The following is a 27,281-nucleotide window of genomic DNA, read 5'->3' as shown; positions in this document are numbered from 1 at the left end:
TAACCCTTTGAGTGCCCACTGATTTGCACAATCGTCTGGCACTAAGATGCGCTAACATCGGAGCTGGCTCCCAGTGATGGTAGGATAAGTGATCGATATGATCTGCATATTATTTACCCAGTATGACTTGTCTCCCTATTCAATCTCCCAAGGTCCATGCTTCCCGATGTAGTGGATAATTTCCGCTTAATGAATCCTCAAGCCACGGGACTGGAAGCAATTTTCTACTCATCATTTGTCTTCTTCACTAAGCTGTCTGCTGGGATCGCACTCGGAATCTCCACAATGAGCCTCGAGTAAGTAGAATATGTTACCATCTGTCTACGTGATAACCTGGATACATCCGTCTGGTTGTGCTCCATTCCTCTTGAATTGTGCTGGCTGAGCATCCTGAGCAATGCAGTCCACACACACATGTCCACAGTGTCAAGGTTAGCCGTTAGGATTTGTGGAGACCAGGGGTTACTGGACAATTTCTGCGGTGTTCTCGGCTTTATCTATTTGTTCTTCTGCTTGTCTTGGCTGGATAAAAAATCTCATTCACCGAACATTCGATTTAACAGGACACTGCACATTTTAGACAATGATAGCTGAGCTTAGACAATGATAACTGAGATGGACAATTTTTCCGGTTTGGACGTTTTGTTTAAAATGTGCAATTCCAATTTATGACAAATGAATGGTTTCGTGGATAACCCTGAGATTGTCTTTTTTCAGGCAGATTTGCAACTCTCTAATCATAGGATTAGTTCTCTGTTACCTGACATTGACAGGACCCTGGCTGTTACTCTCATTAATATCTGTCATTTTACTGTCCTGCAGGTTATACATTGTTATAGACACTGTCCTTTCAGAATACATTGTAACAGATGCTGTCCTTTACATAATACATTGTAACAGACACTGTTCTTTATAGAACAGATTGTACCAGGCTTTATTCTTTAAGGAATACATTGTAACAGATGCTGTCCTCTACATAATACATTGTAACAGATGCAATCCTTTCAGGAATACATTGTTACAGACACTGCCCTTTCAGGAAAACATTGTTACAATCATTTGTCTTTCTCAATAAGTAGGATGCATGGTGTAAATCAAACTTTATGCAAAACTAAAAGTAAGGCACAAAATTGCCCCTAATGAGTGTCTTCTGGAACCAGACACACAGATACACAGACAGACATATAGACACATATACAAAAGATACATTTTTAGCCTACCTTTAGGGTGTAGGAGGATGGCTCACCTGGGGTCCAGCTGGCTGCCTAAGGCTGTTGGGATTCAGAGTTTATCCCAGCCCGCGCTCCCTTCGCTCTGCCTCCCGCGCGTGATGCTCAGTTTTAGCTGGGAGGAAGTGACTGGACAGGGGCCTGGTCAGCGCGGACATCATCACAGGGGCCCGGTCAGCACTGGAGATATCGTACAGGCCCATTTTACACTACAGATATTACAGGAGCCTGATCAGCATTGCAGAGATCACAGGGGCTCGGTCAGCACTGGAGATATCATACAGGCCGATTTAAAACCAAAGATATTACAGGAGCCCGATCAGCATTGCAGAGATCACAGGGGCCAGGTCAGCGCTGTTAAAGGGCTGCAAATCTGACTGGGCCCCTGAAAACACATTACCATCGGGTGACCCGAACTGAATGGGTCACCTGTTGCGCCCCCTCAGTGTGCGGGCCTGAACCGGCTGCACCGGCGGTAGTTCCGCTGCAGGATCATATATTGTAAGTAAACCTCCATCATTTTTGCCTAGGTTAGTTTTTTTTTTTTTTAACTATTACATTCTGTGAGCTTTGACATTGCTGTTTAGTGAATCAGTGAGTGTGCTGGATATTGTATGTTGTTATGGACCCACCACTGACATGTGACAATCTCAATGCTGTTTGAAAAATCTCTGATTACTGTAACAGTTGCACTGTGGTTCATATTTGCAGCTTTCAGAAGTGGTGTTAAACAGTAGAGTGGGGCACGACCAGTTTAATCTTTCTAGTGATGGTAGAAATCTAACCATGGACCACAAGATTTTATGAAACTCAGGCACCATGCAGAGCCCTTCAAATACATACTGACTGCATACCCCAGGCAAGCTTATTAAGTCATAGGGGAGAGAGGTCATGAGTAAGTTCCTCTCTCTTACATGTAGATGTATCAAAACTCCCAGTTACAACAATTGAAATTGTAATTTAAAGACAAATTACTGTCACAGTTATTCACTGCTGAATACATACATACAGGCAGACTGCTGAATACACACACAGACTGCTGAATACAGACACACAGACAGACTGCTGAATACAGACAGACAGATTGCTAAATACTCACACATATTGCTGAAAACACTTTATTAGACAGCTGAATACATACACAGACTTCTGAAAACATACACACTGTCAGACTGCTGAATACACACACAGACAGACTTCTGAATACATACACACTGACTGCAAAATACACATACGGCTGAATATGCACAGGCTGCTAAATACACACACAGACAGATGGCTGAATACACACAGACAGACGGCTGAATACACACAGACAAACTGCTGAATACACACAGACAGATTGCTAAATACACACACAGAGACTGCTGAATACATATGCACAGACTGTTAGATACATAAAGACTGATCAGAACCAACTCACAGACTGCTGAATACATACACAGACTGCTAAGTACTCACACAGAGACTGCTGAATACACACAGACAATTTGCTAAATAAACCCACAGACTGCTGAATTCATATGCACAGACTGTTAAATACATACAGACTGTTGAAAACACACTCACACACTGCTAAATACATACACACGGACTGCTAAATACACACATGGACTGCTAAATATGCAGACGGACTGCTAAATACACACAAATACTACTACATACACACACAGACTGCTGAACACACGCAGACAGGCTACTGAATACACACACTGTGTGGGGGGTGAGATGAAAGCAAAGCTGTATATATATATTTATTTATTTTTACATTCTTTACGTCCCCCTACAGCTGATTACACACACACAGATTGTGTGTGGGAGATGAGATGCGAGCAAATCTGTATATATTTTTATTTCAAAAAGAAAAAAAAGCTTTATGTCCCCCTAGTCTTCTTACCTTTTGCCAGGGAGGAAGGAAGGACATTGCACTGCCTGGTGATCTGGTGGTGTTACGTGAACTTTAGCCTGCAGCTCCTCTGGCTGCAGGCTGACTTTACTTCTCTCGCAAGGTGAGCGCTCTCAGTGCGTTGCCATGGTAATGTGCCGCAATGCTCCAAACTACCTGCTCGCAGGAGGAACACACAGACGGCAGATAACAAGGCTGGCTCGGCATAGGCCGGCAGGGGAGATGATAGGATCTCACCTGTAGGCCAATGACCAATGTGGTGGCACCACAATGCCCGTGAGGCACTGGGTAATTGCCCAGCGTGTCCATACGTATAAACAGGTCTGCTCTAGGAGGTGTGATGTGTATATGTATATTTATTTATTTATTCATACCATTTCTAAATAAGAGTTGGGTTAGTAATGCATGCATTGTGCTGACATTCTCTGTAAATTGATGATTGTAAGACTAGTCTGTACAGTCTTGTCTCCCCTCATGTACCTGACAGATTCGCTGGATATAGCAGTGCTGCGTGTAAACAGTCCAGCCATGTGGTGGTGACACTCCAAATACTGATCGGCGCGGTGCCTGCCATCCTTATTATTATTGGGCTACTCATCCTACTCTTCTACCCAATCACGGAGGACACAAGAAAGGAAACTGAACTAGCACTTGATGTCATGAGGTACGGGGGCAACAGATACCACTTATACATGGGATTATTATTATTATTGCCATTTATATAGCGCCAACAGATTCCGTAGCGCTTTACAATATTTTGAGAGGGGGGATGTAACAATAAATAAGACAATTACAAGAAAACTTACAGGAATAGTAGGTTGAAGAGGACCCTGCTCAAATGAGCTTACAGTCTATAGGAGGTGGGGTATTAGAAACATTAGGATAGGAAATATCAAGTAGGAGTGAAGCAGAGCTGGAGGAGAGAGCAAAGCACTATCCCATAGGAGAGCAAGAGACAGGTATGTAAGGGAGAGATTACTCTGGGAGGCCATACGCTTTCCTGAAGAGATGGGTTTTGAGGCCCTTCTTAAATGATTGAAGACTAGGGGAGAGTCTGATGGCAGTAGGCAAGTTATTCCATAGGAGAGGAGCTGCCCGTGAGAGGTCCTGCAAGCGTGAGTTGGCCGTACGGATGCGAGCAGCGGTCAGGAGGTGGTCGCGGGCAGAGCGGAGGGGACGAGGAGGGGCATACCTCTGGATCAGTGAAGAGATATAAGAGGGGCTGGAATTGTTCAGTGCTTTAAATGTATGGGTTAGCACTTTGAATTGACTCCTGTAGGATACAGGAAGCCAATGTAAGGACTGGCAGAGGGGCGAGGTGTGAGAGGACCGACTGGATAGGAAAATCAGTCTAGCTGCAGCATTCATTACAGACTGTAGCGGGGCAGTACGGCTTTTGGGGAGACCAATCAGGAGAGGGTTACAGTAATCCATGCAGGAAATTACTAGAGCATGGACAAGTTCCTTGGTAGCATCTTGCGTAAGAAAGGGGCGGATGCGGGCTATGTTTTTGAGTTGGAACCTACAGGACTTGGCAACAAACTGGATGTGAGACTCAAAGGTGAGACCAAGTATGACGCCAAGACAGCGCGCTTGTAGGGATGGACTTATGTGGATATCACTGACTTAAAGGGAGAGTGAGAGAGGAGGATCAGTATTAGGAGGAGGAAAGACAAGGAGTTCAGTTTTAGAGAGGTTAAGTTTGAGAAAGCGTGACGACATCCAGTCAGAGATGGAAGAGAGGCAAGCAGTGACACGTTGCAGGACGGCCGGGGAGAGGTCCGGTGAGGAGAGGTATATCTGAGTGTCATCAGCGTACAGGTGGTAGTTGAATCCAATAGAGGCAATAATTTTTCCAAGAGAGGCAGTATAAAGAGAAAATAGAAGGGGACCAAGGACAGAGCCTTGGGGAACTCCAACCGAGACAGGGCGAGGGGAGGAGGTATCCTTGGAAAAGGAGACACTAAATGAGCGTTGGGAGAGATAGGAGGAAAAACCAAGAGAGGACAGAGTCACAGAGACCGAGTGATTGAAGAGTTTGAAGGAGGAGAGCATGATCAACTGTGTCAAAGGCAGCAGAGAGGTCAAGGAGAATTAAGATGGAGTAGTAACCTTTGGATTTAGCGGAGATTAGGTCATTAGTCACTTTGATAAGAGCGGTCTCAGTAGAGTGGAGAGGGCGGAAGCCAGACTGAAGAGGGTCAAGGAGAGAGTTGGAATTAAGGAAGTGAGACACACGGGTAAAGACAAGTCTTTCCAAAAGCTTTGATGAGTAAGGGAGCAGGGATATGGGACGATAGTTAGAGGGGGAGGACGGGTCAAGAGATGGTTTTTTCAGGATAGGTATTACAGTGGCATGTTTAAGGTCAGCAGGAACAGTGCCAGAAGAGAGAGAGAGCAGTTAAAGATGGGATAGCAGATAGGTGTCAAACTCCTTACCTTAAAGGGTCACAGATGGGCTTTGGATGTCTAGATCTCCTTGCTTGAATGCAGGTGGATCAATCCAAAGACAGTTAGTCCCACTGGACTGTGGTCATTATGTGGTTGGTACAAATACATTATTTATTACAGCCAAGATAAAATCCAGAAATATTACAATCCTTATGTTTAGTCCCGTTTATCATCTTGTCTCATGCAATTTTGCATATATATTGCAAACCAAAATAAAAATGAGCTGGCATGCAGCTCAAACATGTTTAACCCCTTAAGGACCAAACTTCTGGAATAAAAGGGAATCGTGACATGTCACGTGTCCTTAAGGGGTTAAAGATACCCTATGATTAAAGGGACACTATTGTCACCAGAACAAGTACAGCTTAATGCAGTTGTTGTGGTGATTATAGTCTCTCTTTGCAGGCTTTTTAACGTAAACACTGCCTTTTCAAAGAAAAGTGTTTAAATTGCTCCCTAGGACACCTCCAGTGGCAGTAACTCAAACGGACACCAGACGTGCTTCCTGGGTCAATGCTGCTATGCTGAACATTCCTCATAGAGATGCATTGATTCAATGGGGAGATGCTGATTGGCTAGGATTGACCCGTAAATTCTTTTCTGCTACTACCATTGAGTACAGCATTATGCCATAGGTATATATTTCCAGATTTGGGAGCAATTTATAAAGTCATAATAGAGATGTGCCCTAATCTTTGCATGCCTCTTTTCTTAATTCCTAGATACGTTATGTGGTGGTGATCTGTGTCATCATACTGACCAGCACTTTGACACTTTTTTTAACACTCACTTAACGCTAACCGTAAGCCGACCCTTAGGTTGATTGCTCAACTTGGGATTCAATCACATAATGACATGCTTTAACTGACAGTTAATGCAGGTCATTTCTGTGATTGGTCAGCCGGGAGGCCAGTCAGGGACTACTGTAGGACTGCTTCGTTGTGAGGTAGCTGAGCAGTAGCCAACTGACAGCCCAGGACGTGTCACTTGTCAATCATGCCACAGGGCCGCTCTGACAATCACCAATATCGCGATGTTGTAATTCGTAATGGAGGTCCTGTAAGGAAGGTGGGCATGGCGACCTGCCTTGTGGGACCACCACACAACTATTTTATTAATGCTTCACAAGTGAGACACCCAGGAATAACAATATCTCTGCAATGGAGATATTAGGTTAATTTATTGTATAATAGAGCAGCAGCTTTCTTAATTATAAAGAGTATATACAATTTTAAATAATTATATTATTATATTATTCTAAATGAAATATTTATTTTGTAGGTTGCGGACCCGGCGTTCAACACTTATTGTTATCTGAGACTCTGCAAAATTCTGTTCTATACTTTATCATGAATCTGGATGCAAACTCACACATCATTGGCAATGCTGCCCTAGTGGCCCATCCACTGCGCAGTCAGAGCGTACACAGCGCCATCTAGGAGGCAGTAATATTTATTCATATATGGATCCCTTCATTGACCTGCACTCCGAGACCTGAATTTTGTTTGAGGCAGCTTTTCTTATAGCTGTGCAGAAGATCAAATGTAAATTGATTTCAGTAATTAAAAGCATTACTTTCATATGACATTTATATATATATATATATATACATACATTTTATTCAGATATTATACCGATTCCAGTTTGTACAATGGAGTCTTAATTTATTTAGGAGGCAAAACAGTTACAAAAACATTGTTTTATAGGTTTGTTTGATGTTATATTTTAATATGAATAAAAAAAAGTCTCTGTTTAAAACTCAGTTTTTTAGTTTTTGTAAAGTAGGAGGTTAGCAACTATTCTTTCCTATTGACAACTGGTACCTTCAATGACCTGGATGGGGAGTTATGATACAAAGCAGGGGGTTATGAGCAAGGTGCCCATCATTTATAATGTTCACATTTCATATTTATAGATTGAAAAAAAAAAAAAATTTGTGTGGAAATCTTACCATTTTATTCACACAAAATGTTTAGCACTTTGATGGCACGAAAAATAAATTAAATGCAAAATTGAAAATGATGTTTTTTCACCCATGAAGTCACCAGTACAACTGACTGAATGGTATTACTTTGCTATAATGAACACTTTGCAATGATGACATCCCCTTTATATTTCTATCAATCATTGTTTATAAAGGCATATGCTAAAGGGACACCATAGTCACCAGAACCACTACAACTAAATGTAGTTGTTCTGGTGAGTAGAATAATTCCCTTCAGGCTTTTTGCAGTAAACACTGTCTTTTCAAAAAACATCGCCCCCAAGGGACATCTCCAATAGCCACTCCTCAGACTGGCACCAGAGGTACTTCCTGGGGCAGTGCTGCATAGTGTAAAACACTGCCGTTCAGCGTCTCCACGGTCTGCAAAATCATAAATTCTGATGTCACCAAGGAGGTGGATCGGGGCCAGCGCCGGCAGACGCACATGACGCTGGAAATAAGGTAAGTTTTAACTCCTTCTCAGAAGGTTAAGAAACCACCTAAATGGTGGTTTTAACACTATAGGGTCAGGAATACATGGTTGTGTTCCTGGCCCTAAGATGTTGCTTTCAGAGAGCCAGTTGTAACCAATACAGCAACAGCGACGCCACTAGTTCACCTTACTAAGTTATCTGCTCGGATGTTTTCAGTCACTAGAAGAAGGGTAGAGAAATGTTTGTGGGTTTGATAACTTTGGAAGGTGCTGCTTTGGGAAAACAAAACAAACAAAGAAATCACATAAAATAAATTAAAATAAATTATGCTATATTAGAGTCACTGGGGTGTTTCTGAAACAAATATTTAGAGTTATGTGATTTTTTTAAACTCGCCAAGATTTAACTCCACATTCCTTGTTCAATTACAATTTCTAACATTCTCAATCAGCACTGACTATAGTTGGACAGCTACTGAAGCGAGCATTGAGCACTGGAACCATTTTTGGACTGCCAATCCGTGTACCCCCCACACGTCTGAGCATTCTATCTTTAAATCATCTACTGCCCATGACATTAATAGTGTTATTCACCAAGTGAGAATTCAAAGTGAATTTCTAATTTTAAGACAATGTAACTCAAACTAGAAATATAGCTTGGAATGTTTCCAATTTGGCAATTTTGTCCTTAAATTTGAAATTTACTTTGAATTCTCACTTTTATGAATTACCCTGTGACGACCACATAGTTGGAATGTTCCTGTATTAGAAACCTGATTGATCATTTCAATATGGAAACACCAGTTACCTCCTTGTCTCAGAAAATGATAAAATTTGACTTAAAATCTAGAGACTTGCAAGAGCTTAGAATGGCCCAGTTTGATCCTTCCTGTAAAGAGGAATATATTAAAAGATTATAGACTGTTTTAATGACTGGAGACCGTGGAATGTTTAGAGTGAAGACTTCATGCCAAGCTATTGCATTGATTGAGCATTGATAGTGTTGGCTTGAGACCAGTGCCAAATCTGTATAAATATTAACAATTAACTTATTTTTATTCACTCTTTCACACCTGTTCCCTTTTATTTTTATTTTACTACCCTTTCTCCCCATAGCTGTTTCAATCTTCCCATATTTTTCCTGCTTTCCTTACGGCATCTCAGTCCCTCTCCATCCATATCTATTTTATGTCCCCATGAAAGAGCTTTCCTCGAACCCCTCCATATTACAACCCTAATTATAGTAAATATTAGACACGTACATTCGTTTTCAGAAGAACCTCAAAATTACCAACATTTACATTTCTCCACCATTTAGTCAGAAAAAGAAAGGAAAATTGCTGTATTGATAATATTCAGACTGTCGTATGTGCTGCCAGGTTCTGAACCTACTGAGTGATGATATAACATGAAATCTTTCCTGTACAGACAATTTACAAGCCTAACATAGACCAGTAATAGGATTTCCCTGACCTTCTATTTTCAATCCAATTAAATGGCATCACAGGCAACCGCTGAGATCAAGTATAAGGGCTCAGCGAAAAGCTCTACTTTTTAATAGAGACTGCTATCAGTTTATACACAGCCAGGTTCACAGTTTTGGGATGCGACTTGTTGGCAGCAATTAGCTCAGACCAAGCAAGCGCACAGCTTTGGCTTGGATCTATCTGGGGAGTCCAAGGTGCGTGTATGGAGTGCTCATGTCACCTGGACAAAATAGATTTTTGGCATTCCAAAAAGCGAGAATTGCATCTGTCTGATTAACATCTCTGAGGACCTGAGCTTACATCAAGTTCAGGATACCACATCATCATCTGTGCAGTCGAGTTATTATTTATGGTGCTTAGAGCTACCCATTAACAGTTTAAACTCAGTGTTTGTAAAGCATTGCTGACTCCAAACTGGACACTTGGGAACTCTGAATTTGAACTAAAGACTCCACATTGGACAAATGTTTTCTGCGTAAAAGCAATCTTTTTTCTGTCAGGAGAGAAATTAGTATTCTCTCACAACCCTAGTACTTTTACACCCCCATTGAGCAAGTGCCTTCACTGTGTGGGCATGATTACCCCGGCAAGGTTATTTGCCAAATTGAGAATTCAACATTTAAGGCCAAATTAGATTAATGAAGCATAATTAACAGACACAAACATGCTCAGACTTTCCTTCTCTCCTCTCCCTGTTACCTCTGAATCCAGATGGAGATATGTTTTTAAAATGTGAATATTTTACATCCCAAACTCAGATTGAGGCTGGCTTTTTTGGTGTCCCTCAATTCCAACTTGTCACGAAACCTCCAGATTTTGTCATTGTTCCTGTAGAAACATGCAATCAAAAATATACATACACCTGCATGCATATTTACTTTAACATGTAGCTTTCTACACACAGAGAAAAGACACAGTACTCCCAAGTATCTCTAGATCTCAGCATGCCGAATGACATTGTTTATTACATATATATTATCTTTCTTTCACCAATACAATTATCAAATTTACAAATCAGAACAATCAGATAGGTAGCAGATCATTTTTACCCCATGAATATAGAACTGCACTTTGATTTGTACCCTCTCCCCAATAAAGCAATGCATCAGATTCCATAAACATATTACAATATGTATTCCTTTACCACGAGAAGGAATGACATTGCACTTTATTTACACGACATTCATAAAAACGATACCATTTTCTCTCTCGAAATCTCAATTCCCTGGTTGTTCTCGTCCTGTGTTTGTCAGTTGTATTAACACTATAGCAATCCAAGCTATCAGCTCTTCTGATGCCAATAACTTACAGATCACGTCCTTCCTGCAAATGCACCATCATTTCGTCAGTTAAGTATGTAAACAGAATACCGTATTATAGATGCCTTATTTCCAGAGGTATAAAACATGCCTTAATAAACAAAGATCGTTGCATATTGCAGAAAAAAAATGTAATTTGGTGCATGATGCAGCTGTCACATTAACAGGTATAAACAAGAAGCCCATGCAGCGCTTATGCACGGACTGCCCGCCGCGTTTTACGTTACGCTGCTGGAAGGATCTGCAGGACTGATGTGGTTTGTGCTCATGGGCGAATGAGCTGCAGAAATTCTTGCATCTCTGACGGTCAGTTCCTGATTAGCAATAAATGTTAATGGAATAAATCCTTCGCCGTCAGCTGTCAGGATAATCCAACATGAAGGACCTGAGGAAAAGAAAAGAATGTTTTTGGAAATTAAACTTAAAAGCAAGCTAAGTGGATATAAAAAAAAAAAAAAAAAAAAAAAATAAGTGCAGAAGGGTATGTATGAAAAGCTATTTGGGGGGTTCTGGCTTTAAAGTTTGAGAAATTATATAGAACATCTCTTTGGTTTCCAATATTATCACATACTTCCCAACAGTGGGTATGAATGCAGGACAGAAGGTGAGGTAGGCACAAGTGTGTGGCCTGTGATGTGATGTGTGTGGCCTGTGATGTGATGTGTGTGGCCTGTGATGTGATGTGTGTGGCTTGTGATGTGATGTGTGTGGCTTGTGATGTGATGTGTGTGGCTTGTGATGTGATGTGTGTGGCTTGTGATGTGATGTGTGTGGCCTGTGATGTGATGTGATGTGTGTGGCCTGTGATGTGATGTGATGTGTGTGGCCTGTGATGTGATGTGTGTGGCCTGTGATGTGATGTGTGTGGCCTGTGATGTGATGTGTGTGGCCTGTGATGTGATGTGTGTGGCCTGTGATGTGATTTGTGTGGCCTGTGATGTGATGTGATTTGTGTGGCCTGTGATGTGATTTGTGTGGCCTGTGATGTGATTTGTGTGGCCTGTGATGTGATTTGTGTGGCCTGTGATGTGATGTGTGTGGCCTGTGATGTGATGTGATGTGTGTGGCCTGTGATGTGATGTGATTTGTGTGGCCTGTGATGTGATGTGTGTGGCCTGTGATGTGATGTGTGTGGCCTGTGATGTGATGTGTGTGGCCTGTGATGTGATTTGTGTGGCCTGTGATGTGATGTGATTTGTGTGGCCTGTGATGTGATGTGATTTGTGTGGCCTGTGATGTGATTTGTGTGGCCTGTGATGTGATTTGTGTGGCCTGTGATGTGATGTGTGTGGCCTGTGATGTGATGTGATGTGTGTGGCCTGTGATGTGATGTGTGTGGCCTGTGATGTGATGTGTGTGGCCTGTGATGTGATGTGTGTGGCCTGTGATGTGATGTGTGTGGCCTGTGATGTGATGTGTGTGGCCTGTGATGTGATGTGTGTGGCCTGTGATGTGATGTGTGTGGCCTGTGATGTGATGAAGCTGCAAACTAGGACTGTCAATGCTAAAATCAGAACTGTTGGGAAGTATGGATCACTTTACACTTGAAGCTGCTCAGTCACCTTCCGTGGTCTTTGCATATTTTGCAATATGCAACGATCTCTAAATGTAAAGATTGTGAATGCTTGCAATCTAGGCCAGTTTCAGAGCACATGCCTTGGAAAAAACTACCGTCATAACGAAATTGCAATTAAAACGTTTGCTTAGCATTTTGGATGAAACAATGGAATGGCACTAGAATTCACACTCCCTGGTTGATTCAAGCTGTGAGAAAATTCAGATCTACTGCAAACAGCAAAATAGAAAGTCATAGTTTTACTTACACAGCTGAAAATCTAGGACATGCTGTCACGCTTGGCAATCTATGCCAACCCAACGCGCTCCATGCAATGTTCTCTAAATTCACTCCCACAGTTAGAGAGTGAGCCTAGATTCATAAATGAGGTCACTCAGCTAGGAACTCATATTACAATTATATATAACACACAGACATATCTCAGGAGGAAGCTCTAGATTTAACCCTTAGCTGCTGGGTTACTCCATTGTTTCCAATAAGTGGCATCTCTGTTTAACGTATAAGCTGGACTAGGCTTCTTAAAATCTCTGCACTACAAATTCACGAATTTTCACTCCAAACTCAAGACTTAATGGGTTACTCCAAGGAGCCTAAGCACAAGCACTGAAGGGTTACTCCAAGTATCATAACCACTACAATGGCCCCATTTTCCAGTAATGAGGCAAACCGTTTTGAAAAGGTTTGGCTCTTAGCCGAGTCCCTGCTGGGCGCTGAGGGTTATCTATAGTTAGTAACACGCATCCGACAGCTTTTGTAGAAGTAAAATGATGATCCAGCCAGCTATTAATTGCCCGAGAGCATCAACGGACCACTCTCAGCCAATGAATTAATCGCTATGAATAGAAATATGCAGATTTGACATTAGCCAACCCTGATCTCTTGTTCCGGACTGGCTAATGCCACCCCAATAACACAGCTGAAGGCGGGCTCCACTTTCAGTGACAAAGGGATGTGTAACATTGCATATAAAGACTCCAGGCACATATTTGGGAAGCCAATTCCAAAACCTCCATCTGTGTAACGATGCAAGAACAGGCATATAAGACGATGATGAGGTGGTATATTACTCCGGTCCAACTTTATCATATGAAAAGATCACCCACAGATCTCTGTTGGCATAACTGCGGAGAAAAAGGGACTTATGCACACATGTGGTGGTTCTGTCCCACAATCAAAATATTCTGGAAAAATATCCAGCAGCTTATATCAGGGATTCTACACAGACCGATAGGCCTAAACCCTTGGACCTTCCTCCTGGCCAGACCCCTAGACGACTTACCCAGATCAGAACAACAATTACTCAACAAGATTGCCTTAGCTGCTAGAAAGGCTCTAGCCCAAACTTGGCTGCAGCCTATTCCCCCCCCATTATCCACAGTGCTCAACAAAATCAAAGAGTGCCATCTCATGGACAAACTAACGGCCCAATTGAGAGGCACTATGACAACATTCACGAAGGTATGGGAACCATGGGATAACTACACCGACGACTGATTAGCCACAGGTAACGTCCAGGACCGTCCCCCTTCCCCCCCCCCCCCCACCCCCTCCTTTCTACACCCAGTTTTCCGCTACCCCCTTTCCTTGATTATAGGCAGAGTTTACCGGTAACCCGGCCTATAGGTTCGACACACTAAAACCACGGCAACAAAACTGCAACTTTGTTATTTGATCTAAAGTTACATGTTAAGTTATATATGTTTCTAAGTGTTGATCTTTTCACATTATTGAAAAACGATGACAGACTGATATTTTATACAATGGATGTAAACGGCTTGTCATGCAATTCTCTAATACTTTACTTCGGCTTCTGCGCAAGCCACGTAACTGCACTATTCATTTATGTCTGTCATTGAAAAATAAAGAATTAAAAAAAAAAAAAAAAAAAAAGACTCCAGGCACCATGACCTTTTTTTTAAATCACTGAAGTGATCATGGTGCTTGGAGTAGCCCTTTAAAGAGACACTGCACACACTTCATCCTCTTACCGAGGAGATGGACGTGCAAGACGAGTCATACACCCCTTATTCCATTGTGTACGGTTCTGCTCACAATTACAGATTGGAAACTTACTCTTGCCCTGCATGGGACCTGCGTTTCTCCTTATCTACTTGCGAAGAACGGCTTTTCTCAAATATATTATGCTTCGTCAAATCCTTCTCTTCACGTACCAGCGCATACTATGCTATCCTGTTATGGTTTACGTATTCTGTAACCTCTTACACTGAAATAATAACAGATATTTACAACAACCTGGCTGTCAAACATGACAGGCAAGAGGGCTTTGAAAGGCTGTCCAAGCGAAACAATCCTGGTTATTATAATCACTGCAGACTCTGTATGTGACCACATACATGACAAAACTATTATTGCAGTTGAAATAATCTTGAACAGGTGGGGACCCAGATAAGAGGGCAGTGCCAATCTTGGTACTGGTGGGGACCCAGATAAGAGGGGAGTGCCAGTCTTGAACAGGTGGAGACCCAGATAAGAGGGCAGTGCCAGTCTTGAACAGGTGGGGACCCAGATAAGAGGACAGAGCCAGTCTTGAACAGGTGGAGACCCAGATAAGAGGACAGTACCAGTCTTGGACAGGTGGGGACCCACATAAGAGGACAGTACCAGTTTTGGACAGGTGGGGACCCAGATAAGAGAGCAGTTCCAGCCTTAAACAGGTACTGCCCTGGACAGTAGGGACCCAGATAAGAGTGCAGTGCCAGTCTTGAACAGGTGGAGACCCAGATAAGAGAGCAGTTCCAGTCTAACAGGTAGGGACCCAGATAAGAGGGCAGTGCCAGTCTGTAACAGGTGAGGACCCAGATAAGAGGGCAGTGCCAGTCTGTAACAGATGGGGACCCAGATAAGAGGGCAGTGCCAGTCTGTAACAGATGGGGACCCAGATGTGAGGGCAGTACCAGTCTTGGACAGGTGGGGACCCAGATCAGAGGTTAGTGCCAATCTTGGACAGGTGGGGACTCAGATAAGACCAGTCACACTTGCAGAAAATGTTTCTGTAATTACTATACACTAACACACATATTCATCTTATTTATACATCTTCTCAAACGGGATTGAAAACATGGTCAGTTTGATCGCAGCTTTGTAGTTTTTTTTGTTTTTTTAATAAGCAGATCATATCTTACATTTTCACCCTAATACAGATACTTTTCATGCCACTTAGTATTAAAGTAGATTAGGAAGATAAATGATGTTATATAAACAGTAAAGTGGTGGGAACCAGTATGATAAAGTTTTTTGTTAAAGCACTGTAATAAGACAACTTTCGTAATTCGTATAAAGGACATGCGTTCACAATAATTATATTTTGTGAACATTCTCTGTATTGATTTTCTCTGATTGCTCACAGGTAAACAGTTGAGAGACTGCTGTAATAAATCAGTGTCCTCTGATTGTTCCTGCAGTGAGACCTCCTTGGAGGATTTGGAGTGAAACAGAGGGTCCCTCACTGAAGAAAAAGCAGTTAATGAGAAAATACCAAGAACACTTTAGCTTAATGCTGACTGGATCCAGATGGTGAAGAACAATCGTTTATAACCTAAAAAGTAAGAAATTATTTCTCAAAACTAAGGGCTCGCTAGAAATACTATTATTAATATAATGAACAACAAAATAAAAAAATGGAGGCAATGTTCAAATGAACTAGTTTAAAAGTCGAACTCGCTTGAACATATGTGTGCTATAAAACTGCATCTATACAGTGTCCCAGCCAAATTGTTATAAAATGTATATTCGATTATTAACAAAAATAATTTAATATAAATTTTGCCTATTTATAAATCCATAGTACAGTCACACCTTTAATATACTGTGCATCTGTTCTAAAGAAGGATCTAATGGCACTAGAAAAAGTGCTGAGGCGAACCACAAAATTAATAAGGGGAATAGAAGATTTTAGTAATGAGGAACGGCTAACAAATGTACATCTGGTTTAGTTTACAAAAAAATAGCGCCTCAGTGGTGATATGAAAGCATTATACAAATATATTTGGGGCCGATACAAACCATTCACAAAATTGTAAAGAGCTTCAAACTGGGTTATTTGTCTTCTTTTGGATCAACGGCAGAAACAGATGTGAAATAGGCTGTACTTGATGGGTGCAGGTCTTTTTTCAGCCTATGCAACTAAGTAATATTGATATAATCAGGGCTTAAACATTAATGTCCTTCACTTCTAGCCTGGGCTTAAAAGTTATTAGTTACTGCAAGTCTAAAGTGGCCATGACACACTCACCAGGGGTGAATTTCTACTCATCAAGGCTACATTTTCACTTGCCACTAGCTACAAGAAAGTGAAAATTTTGAGTCTTGATATAATATTATATTATAGTAAGACCTGCATAGGAGCGTGATTATCACACCTGCAAACTATAGTTTTATATTCCTATGCACAGACTCGCTTTCACTGGCGAGAAACAGGGTTAGTTAATGCTCTTAGCCAGTGATTGGCCGGAGGGATCAACTTCTGCAGAAGTCATCAATGGCCACAGGAGGATCCATGGCGCCAGATGGGGATCCAGATAAGAGGGCAAACCGTTGCAAAACATTCCATGCATAGGCGTGCGCAGCCTATTGCATTAGGGTGTGCACCCTTAAGCACAAACACACGCCGCGTGTGTATTTATGTAATATATATATATATATATATATATATATATATATATATATATATATATATATATATATATATAGGAAACATGGGGGGATGGTTGCACTCACCTAAACATGCTTAAATGGGGTGCTGCTGGGGGCCATATTATACAATAAATACACAAGATCCAGCGCACTCTCCTATCTACTAAACAGCAACTTCAATGTTGACAGATTTTATTAGTTTGTAAAAGTTTTTTTTTAAAAACACCTAATCTAGGCAAAAAAATGGGGATTTAGTTACATTATATGATCATACATTGCATAAGCCTGCCACAACGTCAATGCACCCCATCTTATCTTATATATCTTTATATATATATACACACACATACACTGCTGTGTGTGCTGCTAGTGTGCTGCGAGGGTGCTGTTAGTGTGTGATGTGGGTGCTGTTAGTGTGTGTGTGAGGGTGCTGTTAGTGTGATGTGTGTGTGAGGGTGCTGGCAGTGTGCTATGTGGGTGAGGGTGTTTGTGTGGGTGCTGTTTTTGTGTGAGGGTGCTGGTAGTGTGCTGTGTGTGAGGGTGTTTGTCTGTTTGTTAGGGTCCTGTTACTGTGCTGTGTGAGGGTGCTGTGTATGTGTGAGGGTGCTGTGTGTGTGGGTGTTTGTGAGGGTGCTGTTAGTGTGCTGTCTGTGAGGGTGTTGTGTGTTTGTAAAGGTGCTGTGTGTATTTGTGAGGGTGCGGTTAGTGTATGGTGTGTGTGAGCGTGCTGTATGTGTCTAGGTGCTGTGTGTGTGTGGGCTGTATGTTTGGAGGGATTGTGGAGGTGAGGGCAGATTAGTAAATATCCCCCCTCCCTACCTTATGTAGGGAGGGGGTATCCTTGCTGCCATGTGCCATCCCTTGTGGTCCAGTGGAGAGTGAACTCTAGCCTGCGGAGCTAGAGTTAACTCTCACGAGATCTGAGTGTTGCCTTGGCAATGCTCAGATCTCGTGAGAGGAACCTGGCAGAGCTGCTGTCTAGAGCTCCCCTGGTCCTCTCCTGCCTCCCTCCATGTTGCTGTGGGTTGGTGAGGTAGATCTTTGATCTCCCCGCCAGCCCATGAAGGCTAAGAGCAGAGCCGGCACTCAGATAGTGCCGCTTCTGCGTGAGCCGACAGGGGAGATCCGGAGATCTCTGGAGAAGTCCTGGGGAATAAAGTGTAGGAACTCTTTTCCCACCCCCCCAAAAAAATAATATACGTGTGTGTGTGTGTGTGTGTGTGTGTGTGTGTGTGTATATATATATATATATATATATACTGACACACATACACAGACACACACATATATATATACGCGTGCACACACATACTCCCACACACTCACAGACACACACACAATTACAGACACACACCCATACACTCACAGACACGCACATACATTCACAGACACACATACAGACACACACACACACACACATTCACAGACACACACACACACATTCACAGACACACACACACACAGACAGACACGCACATTCACAGACACACACACATACACAGACACACTTACAGACACACACACACTCAGACACACACACATACATTCACAGGCACACACTCAGACACACACACATACATTCACAGACACACTTACAGACACACACTCAGACACACATACATTCACAGACATTCACAGATACACACACATACATTCACAGACACACTTACAGACACACACATACATTAACAGACACACACACAGACATACAAATTTTTTATTTTTTTTTATTAAAAAAATGTCCACCCAGCCTTCCTACCTGGAGTGCTGGCGTGGACTTGTCCCTGGGGTCCAGTGGGTCGGGTGCCAGTCTTCATCTCAGCCGCGGCGAGGGAGCTGTGTGCTCTCTGCTCCCTCTCACCGCGCGGGCTGTGTGCTGTAGCTGGGAGCCGGAATATGACGTCATATTCCGGCTCCGGCATCAGCAAGCGGCGCGCGGCCAGAGGGAGCAGAGAGCACACAGCTCCCTCGCCTGCTCAAATAAAAGTGCAGAAACGCTGTTCCTGCAGGACTCAATACATAGGCGTGCCACGGGGATTAGGGTGTGCCCAGGCACACCCGACACACCCCGTGCGCACGCCTATGATTCCATGAAAGCAAACAACATTTCCACCTATATGTAAATCAAGTAGGTATAATCTAGATTTAATGTTTACATATATAAAAAATTAATAAAAAAAAATTTAATCACAAGTTAATACTGTAATTAAACAAATGAAATAATAAATAAACAATTCAAGCTCACACTCACAATACATAGAGCCAAACATTCCTCTCTCTAATTAAGTAATTAAGCCGACTATGTATATGCAAAACAGGTGTCTTAAGCACACATGATGCAACTAATCAAGGGCTTCATTAGTTGCACTGTGTTTGAGCTGCAACACTTGAAATACCTGAACTGGCTTGGGGTTTGTTGAGTGTCACATTTGATTACATGTTAGAAATATGGCTAAGTCAAAAGAATGGTCTACAAAGTTAAGAAAATAGTTTATCGTCATTCACAAACAAGGAACAGGATACAAAATATCGCAAAAGGCACTGAATGTTTCTAAAGCCACTGTTGGAAGCATATTTCGCAAGTTCAAAGTTGAAGGAACAGTGGTTACACTACCTGAACAGGGCAGAAAAAGGAAGATTTCTGAGAAGGCAAGTTGAGGTTTTAGTGAGCACCTTAAGGCACACACTAAAACACAGAAGGTTTCCATGCCAGAAACGTACACCACTACTGACCCTAAAGCACAAGAAAAGTCAGCTTCTATATGCTCAAAATATTATAAATAAGCCACAGAAGTTTTGGAATTGTGTTGAAAATTTTGATTACTACTGTATAGAACTGGCTTTGAGCATACCAGTGCTGAACTATTTTAGGGTAGCATTCCCAAAACCATAGGAAACAGGAGCTAGACATCCAAGCAACAGGACATAAAATCGCAATGAAGTTAACCCCTTAAGGACACATGACATGTGTGACATGTCATGATTCCCTTTTATTACAGAAGTTTGGTCCTTAAGGGGTTAAACAAAAATGTCAAAGAACATTTACCATACAAATACATATAAGTTCTGTTTTGCCAGCCAGGTCTTTGTCAATCTTTCTCAATTGACATTGCGCTGAAGAGCAGAACCGGAGTCCTGTGCACCCCAATTAAGTCATTGTGAGTAGCTAATATTGTGTCAATGATGATTGATGGTTACTATACTATATTTCTTTCCGCACTGTGGAATATGTTGCTCCTTTCTAAATAACATTCAGTAAGCACAAGGTATAGATGGAATGAAATCCACATGAAGTCCCACCATGTACTCATTGTATAACACACACAGGGTGAAATTAAATAGTTTAATAGCTCCTGCTTACCTAGTTGCATTTCTACCAGAGATAAGCTGAATAGCTCCTGGATGGTATTTAGCCGCAGCTTGTTCTCATAAAGCAGGACACACTTCCTCACAGCAGGCCCATCTGAATGACTCGTCTTCAAAAATAAGGAAAATACAAAGTGGGAAATATAAAAAGAAGTTTCAAACAGTGTGTAGCAAAGACTTTCTACTCAGATAGACTATTAATCATAAAACCAGCTTAAACTTTTAGACAGACTGCAGTAAAACACTACTCTTTTTAGGAGATGATAATTAACGAAGCACTGTCACACAGTCTGGGGACTTTGCATGATTTGTAAAGACGTCTGATGGCGACATCGCTGCTGGTGGTCTGGTGGCTGGGAAGAGGCGAGATTTACTTACCTTATCCTCCTATCTCTCGTGGGCACCATCATCTTCTGCCAGCCGGACCTCTCCTGCTCCTGCCGCTTCAGCCAGCAGCCAACGTCCGTGCTTTACTCTCATACAGTATTTAGGACTATGGAGCATCCCACAAGACCGTGGGATCCTCCACAGACATAAATCTCTGCAGCTATTACTGGTGATGGTGGTAGCTCTGCCCACTGTCAAGAAGTGTCAGGTGTAGGAAAAGAAGGTAAAATATTGTTCTTTGCAAACACTTGTAAACAGAGAACAGAAATGAAAAGGGAAGATTTCTATCCTTTTGCAACACCAATACCCATAGGCTTGCACACCCGCTGTCTCCCAGTGATGGAAGGCATATTTTAGGATACAATTTAAGATCCTGGCACTCCCCCTGGAAGTGATCCATCATCGTGCTTTAATCACCTCCACTAAAGCCACTTTGGCCCTTTCACTATTGAAGTGAATACTCCCTGATCCCTTTTATTTTGCTCAAATTGTATTACACCATGCCAAGTTTCTTTTACCATTAGGTTTCCACTGTATTTCCCACCTTATTCATTAAGGTGTATTTTATATTTACAATTATATTTTGCACTTTTTTGGTGTTCACATTTCATTTCCGGATACCTACACTTTTGTACGTTTGAGGTCTTTTGTGGGAACACAGTTTAGTAGGTTTTTTTTTTTATACATTATCTGCATATAGAGGTTTTATTTATTTGTTTAATCACTTGAGACTTACTGTGGTTCAGATCAGCACATATACATGTGGTATAAAATACGTCATGTCATTAACAATGACTTTGAAGTGTAGTAACATCCTTAATCTCTTTATACAGTAATCTGAAAAGGGCTGCACTTATTGCAGGATCAGTGACTACCTCTCTTGAACCCAGGATGCATGTGGCTGCATGGAGTAACATAACAGGTACCTAGCTTTCTCAACCAGTTGAATTTTAACTTCACTCTGGATTCTTAAAAATTTACACTTTGCGAATAAGCCAGCATGGGTATTAAATGCACAGCATGGGTGTCATGCTTTGGGGACTGCATGTCATGTCTGTTGTACCGAGGGTGCCACAGGTGTTGCATGTCAGGTGGGTGTACAAATTCACTGTTTAAATCTAGCAATGCTAAACTCAAAGTCTAGCACGGGCCACATAAACAAGGTTTAAGTTTATGTGGGCCGAAAAAAAAAAAAATAACTTACATTTTCATAGAAATTTAGATTTTAAAAAACAGCATCCCCCTCTGCTAAACCACAGCACCCCCCTCTACAGTAGCACCCCCCTCTAGTGAACCACAGCACCCCCTCTAACACCCTGTGCCAAATAAGATCCTCTTGCTACTTCTTGAAACCCTGTAAAGTTGGAGCACGTCAATATCACGTGGCGTTGCATGCCTCCATGCACCTCCAGGTACTCCACTGTCCAGTCGCAGCCAGTACAACACTGACCAACACACACACTCACAGACAGACACAGACAAACACATACTCACTGAGACACACACACAGACACACATACTCACTGACAGACAGACACACACACATTTAAACATTCTTGCACTTATATAATTTAATTTATTGATCCCTACCTTTGGGAGCTTGTGTGGGGATCTTCTGTCTGAAGATCTCCTTCTTGCTCCTCACTGCTCCCTCGCGCAGTTTAGTGACGCTGGGTGCCAGTTATGATGTCATATTCCGGCGCCCGGCTTCACTACAGACGGCACGCGCGAGGGAGCACTGAGCTCCCTCGCTGGCCCTCCTCCCGGGTCGGGTAAGTGTTAGAGTAGGCACCTGCAATGTGGGGAAAGCAGGCGAGTACTCTGCTATAACACCAGCACGTACTCGCGGCTTGCCGGGCTGCAAAGACGGTCAATCATGAGTTTGACATACTTGGTTTTAATCGTATGATTGCTCCTGCCCCCCACAATTCATGCAAATTGCCTGGGATGTTGGATATGTAACCAGTAATCTTACACTTTAAGACTTTGCATGAATGATTGATGCATAATGTTCTTGCAGATTAGGCAGAGCGTTGACACAGTGCTGAGGGACATCAGCGCTGGAATTGGGTGAGTAAATAAAGTTTTCTTTTCACCCTTAATTCGTCTGGAGGGGGGGTACCAGAGGGCTCTATAGAATTAGGAATACAGCTTTATATTCCTAACACTATAAAATCCCTTTAACATCATGTTCATATATATCCAATCGCTTTTGGTCTTCTAAAACAGAGATGCTTTGAACAAAAAAAAGGCAGCTCCTTCTACAAGGGTTCACAGATGGAAATTCCTCAAATTAAAGCTTGACAATCTGCACATTATCCTCTTAGTCATGGATTCATTTAAAATGCAATTTGTTAGAAAACAGAGCCAAAACAGAATGCACTTGTATGATAGATATATTGGATAGATAGGATAGACTGGATAGATAGGCAAACATACATGATAGTTATGCTGCCTGTAGTGTCAATTTACCAATCTATGTTCCACACATAGGAAAGATGCAGAACAAGAATGAGATAAATAAAAACCGCAGGTAAAAAAATAAAGTGATAACAATTTGAGATAGAAGATGGACACACAGCGATAAGCAGGAAGGAAAAAAAAAAAATAAGAAGTGAAATGACCACATATTGTTTTCTGTTACTCTCAGTCATTTTTATAGTTTACTGTTTCTGCGTCTGTCTTCATTGTTCGATCTTAAATCTGTCTCTTGAAGTCGGAGAGACAGATCCAGAGACACAGTGGTTAGCTAGAAAAATAAACAAACACAAGAAAAAAAAACGACACAAAAAAAAAGATGGGAAATGGACCGCACAACTTACAGAGATAGGATGAAAAAAAGATAAAGAAAACCCAGCACACGACAGCACTATGGAGTTGTTCGTTAAGAGTGGCTGTGATTATAAACCCACGAGGAGCCCAATGAGTAATTTCTTGTAAATTTTGATTTGTGACATATTAATTTGACACCCCTAAACTAAAAACTCAGCTCAGTTCTATTATTTATACATTGCTTTCAGTAAGTACCAAGAGGATAATTGCAAAACAATTTTATTTCGTTACCGGTTCTATTTGATCATACACGAAGGACTGAGAGTTTTTGTAGTCTACACACTATTCACTGCAGGTTACATTTTTTGCAAGCTTATAATATTGTATTTGTGTAACATTTTGATTATTTCATTCAGGAAGTTGTATTAAAGGGACACTATAGTCATCAGAACAATTACTGCTTAATGTAGTTGGTCTGGAGTCTATAGTCTGACCCTGCAGGCTTACTACTGTAAACACTACCTTTTAAGAGAAAATGTGGTGTTGACATTACTTCCTAGTAACACCTCTAGTGGCAGTCACTCAGACAGCCACTAGAGGTGCTTCCTGTGTCAGTGCTGCACAGTGTGCTCTGCTTGGAGATGCTGAATGCTACATATAGAGATGCATTGGTTTAATGCATCTTTATGAGGAGTTGCTGATTGGCACAGAAAAGCATTTTGCAGCGCGTGCGCAATAGCCTCCTAATGTTTTCCTATGGGACAGCATTGGATTGGCTGAATTCATCAAATTTGATCATCTCAGCCATGGAGGGTGAACAAAGCGGGGCAAGCCACGGTAAAACCAGCACAACACTGAAAAAAAAGGAGAGCAGAAAACCTTTTCAAAGGGAGGCAAGGGGGAACCGGAAACCTAAATAGTGATTTCACCACTGTAGTGTCCGGAATACATGTTCATGTTCCTGAAAGCATAGTGTTCTTTTAAGGTTTACTAGAGTGCACACTGTGATAATTATTATTGCTTATTCAATAAAGAAATGTATTTTTCCCCAGTTTGACTATTAATCTTCAGTCTGCAGGTCTATGTTAGTCTATACCAGGGATATGCAACCTTCGGCACTCCAGATGTTTTGGACTACATCTCCCATAATCCTCTTACAGCCATAATGCTGGCAAAGCATCATGGAACATGTAGAGTCCATCTAGAGTCCTGAAGATTGCCTATCCCTGGTCTATACACAAACCAGGTATGTCTGTCTTAGCAATTAGAAGTAAAAAAAAAATACCACCATCTATAACAAAAGGAAATGGTTATACATTGTGGAGCACAAAATAAATATCAACACATTATATATAACAAGTAAAGGTGGCTGTTACGGTTGCCTCCAGGCTGGCTGGAAGTTGGACCGTAGAAAAGATGCTCCTAGCGCTCACCAAAGGATCATCAGCACCATAGACACCATAACTACTGCGTAGCCACCATAAGTACTGCAGACTCTACGAACCACCGCTGCTGGGCTGGTATCGCGCCGTCTGCTCTGCGTCCTGGACCTACGACCAGGCTCCAGTAGGTGAACCTCTTCCTTCTGTAGAGCGAAGCAGGATCAGGAACAAGAGCTCTTACAAGAGCTCAGTAGCTAAGGGAGTATGAAGAGCATAGCAATCCCTGTAGTGATTATAGCTGTCCCCTACAAACATGACTCAAGGCTGCAAGTTAGAGGGTCAGAAGAGGTCTGAGGTGCTGGAACACCCAGCCTGGTTTTTATTACGGTTGTGCACATACAGGACACACCCAGGGGGAGGCATAAAATAACCAATCAAGTAACAGTACAACCCACACATCCCCTCCCCTCAGATAAGCAGTTAACATAATTATTACAGAGAGTAAAAATACAGTTTTTACACATACACTGTAACTTTAAAACCATACATTCAATCTCCATATTTAAACTCAGCATACATCAAACATAAACACTTCCAAAAATCAGCCAAATCCCTCCAGTGGATCAAAAGTTAGCTGGAGGTCCCTTTATGACCGACCGCAAGCACAATTTCCTGCCCAAAACAGTTCCATAGATTTGGGCTGTGCGGTTGGTCAATTTCATGCAGAAAAACGACTAAGTCCCATCTTCGAACGGGACTTAGTCTCTGGAGCTGCAAGTTCAGTATGGAAGAAGGTAAGGGTCAGCGGTGTTCGTGTATTTGCGCATCCGATTTTAGTTCCACAGAATCTTTAGCATACACCGCTGACCGCGTTCGAATGAACTAAGATGGCCGCCGCCACGTGTTCGGCTGTCGAATGGCGGCCACCCAGCGCTCGGCAATTAACCGGCAGTAACCTCACAGCCTGGGAGGTAAATTGCCTGCATACTTTAGCTTCTGGGTGGTCTGCCTGTGTGGTACTTGGTTCAGTAAGCCCTATTTACTGAACCAAGTGGGAGAAAGCCAGGGACAAGTTATTTTACAGGTCTGGGGACATAGTCTTAAAGGAGCATTGTTCACCAAAGTCACAATATGTCCCCAGACGGTTCTTAAAGGGCCATACACACCCAATAAAAGTTAATACGTTTTCAGGGGCACAATCTTCCAGGGGCCATAGTCATGAGGCAGGAGGCTGGCAAATAGGCTTCTCCACAATCCAGGGAAGCAGGGCAATTTTCAATTTAAAGGGCCAGTTACAAATAGCAGTTTGTAACAGTGGCAAAACATTTTTTTATGTATATTATGTGTATTTTTTTTTCTATCTCTATCTATCTATACACATACAAACACACACGAAAATAAATGAAAAAATAAACTAAAAATATATATATATTTGTATACACACACACGCACACACACGCACACATTTTAAAATGTATTTTAAATAACCTAATTTTTCAAACAGAAAAAAACATTTTGCTTTTGACTACCTTCAGATAACATTTTTGGAAAATATTTTTAAAATGGCTATATGACTCCTGCCATTATAATCTTCATCCTCTCACTTTCTTCTTCATAATGTAAGCCGATTAGTGGATAGACATGACCGACATCCCTAACCTCCAATCACTTTACTGCATTATTTTTCACAGTCATAATTTCTACATCCGTGGTTTACACTGATACACACATTATACATACATAAACACACCTATTTAACTTTACTGGCATTGCCCAATTTATATGTAGAAAACATTTCAAGTACATTTGATATAACAGAAAAGTACAAGATTTTTTTTTAATAAATAACATGAGAGAGAAAAGTTAGGTATAAAATAGTATCTTTGATAAAAGAAGCACACATCATGGACAAACTCACAGCTCAACTCAGAGACACGTACCCCTCCTTTCTCAAAACATGGGAACGCTGGGAAGACTATACTGACCATTAGACGACACAACACCGACTCGCACACACAAGCAAGAGCATTACACGCATTTACAGACAAATAGCTCAAGCTCCAACTGCAAAGTGTAAGTCCGTCCCGCTCCTCCCCCTTCATGCTTCTCCCCATCCCCCACCTCTCTTTCTTTCTCTCTCCTTGTCTTTCACTACCTCATACTGCTTTTCACCTCTACTAAAATAAAGGAAAACTCATGCCTCAACCTCAGCACTCTCGATCGAGGCATTAGTACTAAAAGTACAAACTACGGATAGGGAACGACACTAATACGCAACGATGAGATACAATGGCCAGGTACTGGCGAAAGTACCACCAACAGCAAACAGAAGAACT

At 41.8% G+C, this 27,281-nt stretch overlaps 2 protein-coding genes across 8 annotated transcripts in view; one reads left to right on the top strand and one right to left on the bottom strand.

Annotated features, from left to right (window-relative positions):
• The window catches only part of MFSD2B (MFSD2 lysolipid transporter B, sphingolipid), a 58,699-nt gene extending 51,532 nt beyond the window's left edge, over positions 1 to 7,167 (top strand). For both annotated transcript variants that reach the window (XM_063442114.1, XM_063442113.1), the window contains 3 exons: positions 153 to 296; positions 3,623 to 3,799; positions 6,868 to 7,167. In XM_063442114.1, the coding sequence (XP_063298184.1) occupies positions 153 to 296; positions 3,623 to 3,799; positions 6,868 to 6,904 (358 nt within the window). In that variant the 3' untranslated portion in view covers positions 6,905 to 7,167. The remainder of the gene's footprint in view (positions 1 to 152; positions 297 to 3,622; positions 3,800 to 6,867) is intronic.
• A 3,275-nt stretch (positions 7,168 to 10,442) lies between these two features.
• WDCP (WD repeat and coiled coil containing) overlaps positions 10,443 to 27,281 on the bottom strand; it is a 39,472-nt gene continuing 22,633 nt past the window's right edge. For all 6 annotated transcript variants that reach the window (XM_063442110.1, XM_063442107.1, XM_063442105.1 and 3 more), the window contains 2 exons: positions 20,400 to 20,514; positions 10,443 to 11,194 (listed from right to left, as the gene is read on the bottom strand). In XM_063442110.1, coding sequence (XP_063298180.1) covers positions 11,028 to 11,194; positions 20,400 to 20,514 — 282 coding nt within the window. In that variant the 3' untranslated portion in view covers positions 10,443 to 11,027. The remainder of the gene's footprint in view (positions 11,195 to 20,399; positions 20,515 to 27,281) is intronic.

Source organism: Pelobates fuscus, chromosome 2, assembly GCF_036172605.1.
Source record: "Pelobates fuscus isolate aPelFus1 chromosome 2, aPelFus1.pri, whole genome shotgun sequence".
Lineage (NCBI taxonomy): Eukaryota > Metazoa > Chordata > Amphibia > Anura > Pelobatidae > Pelobates > Pelobates fuscus.
Note: the sequence above shows the minus strand (reverse complement) of the source record. Positions and strands in the feature narration are given on the sequence as shown.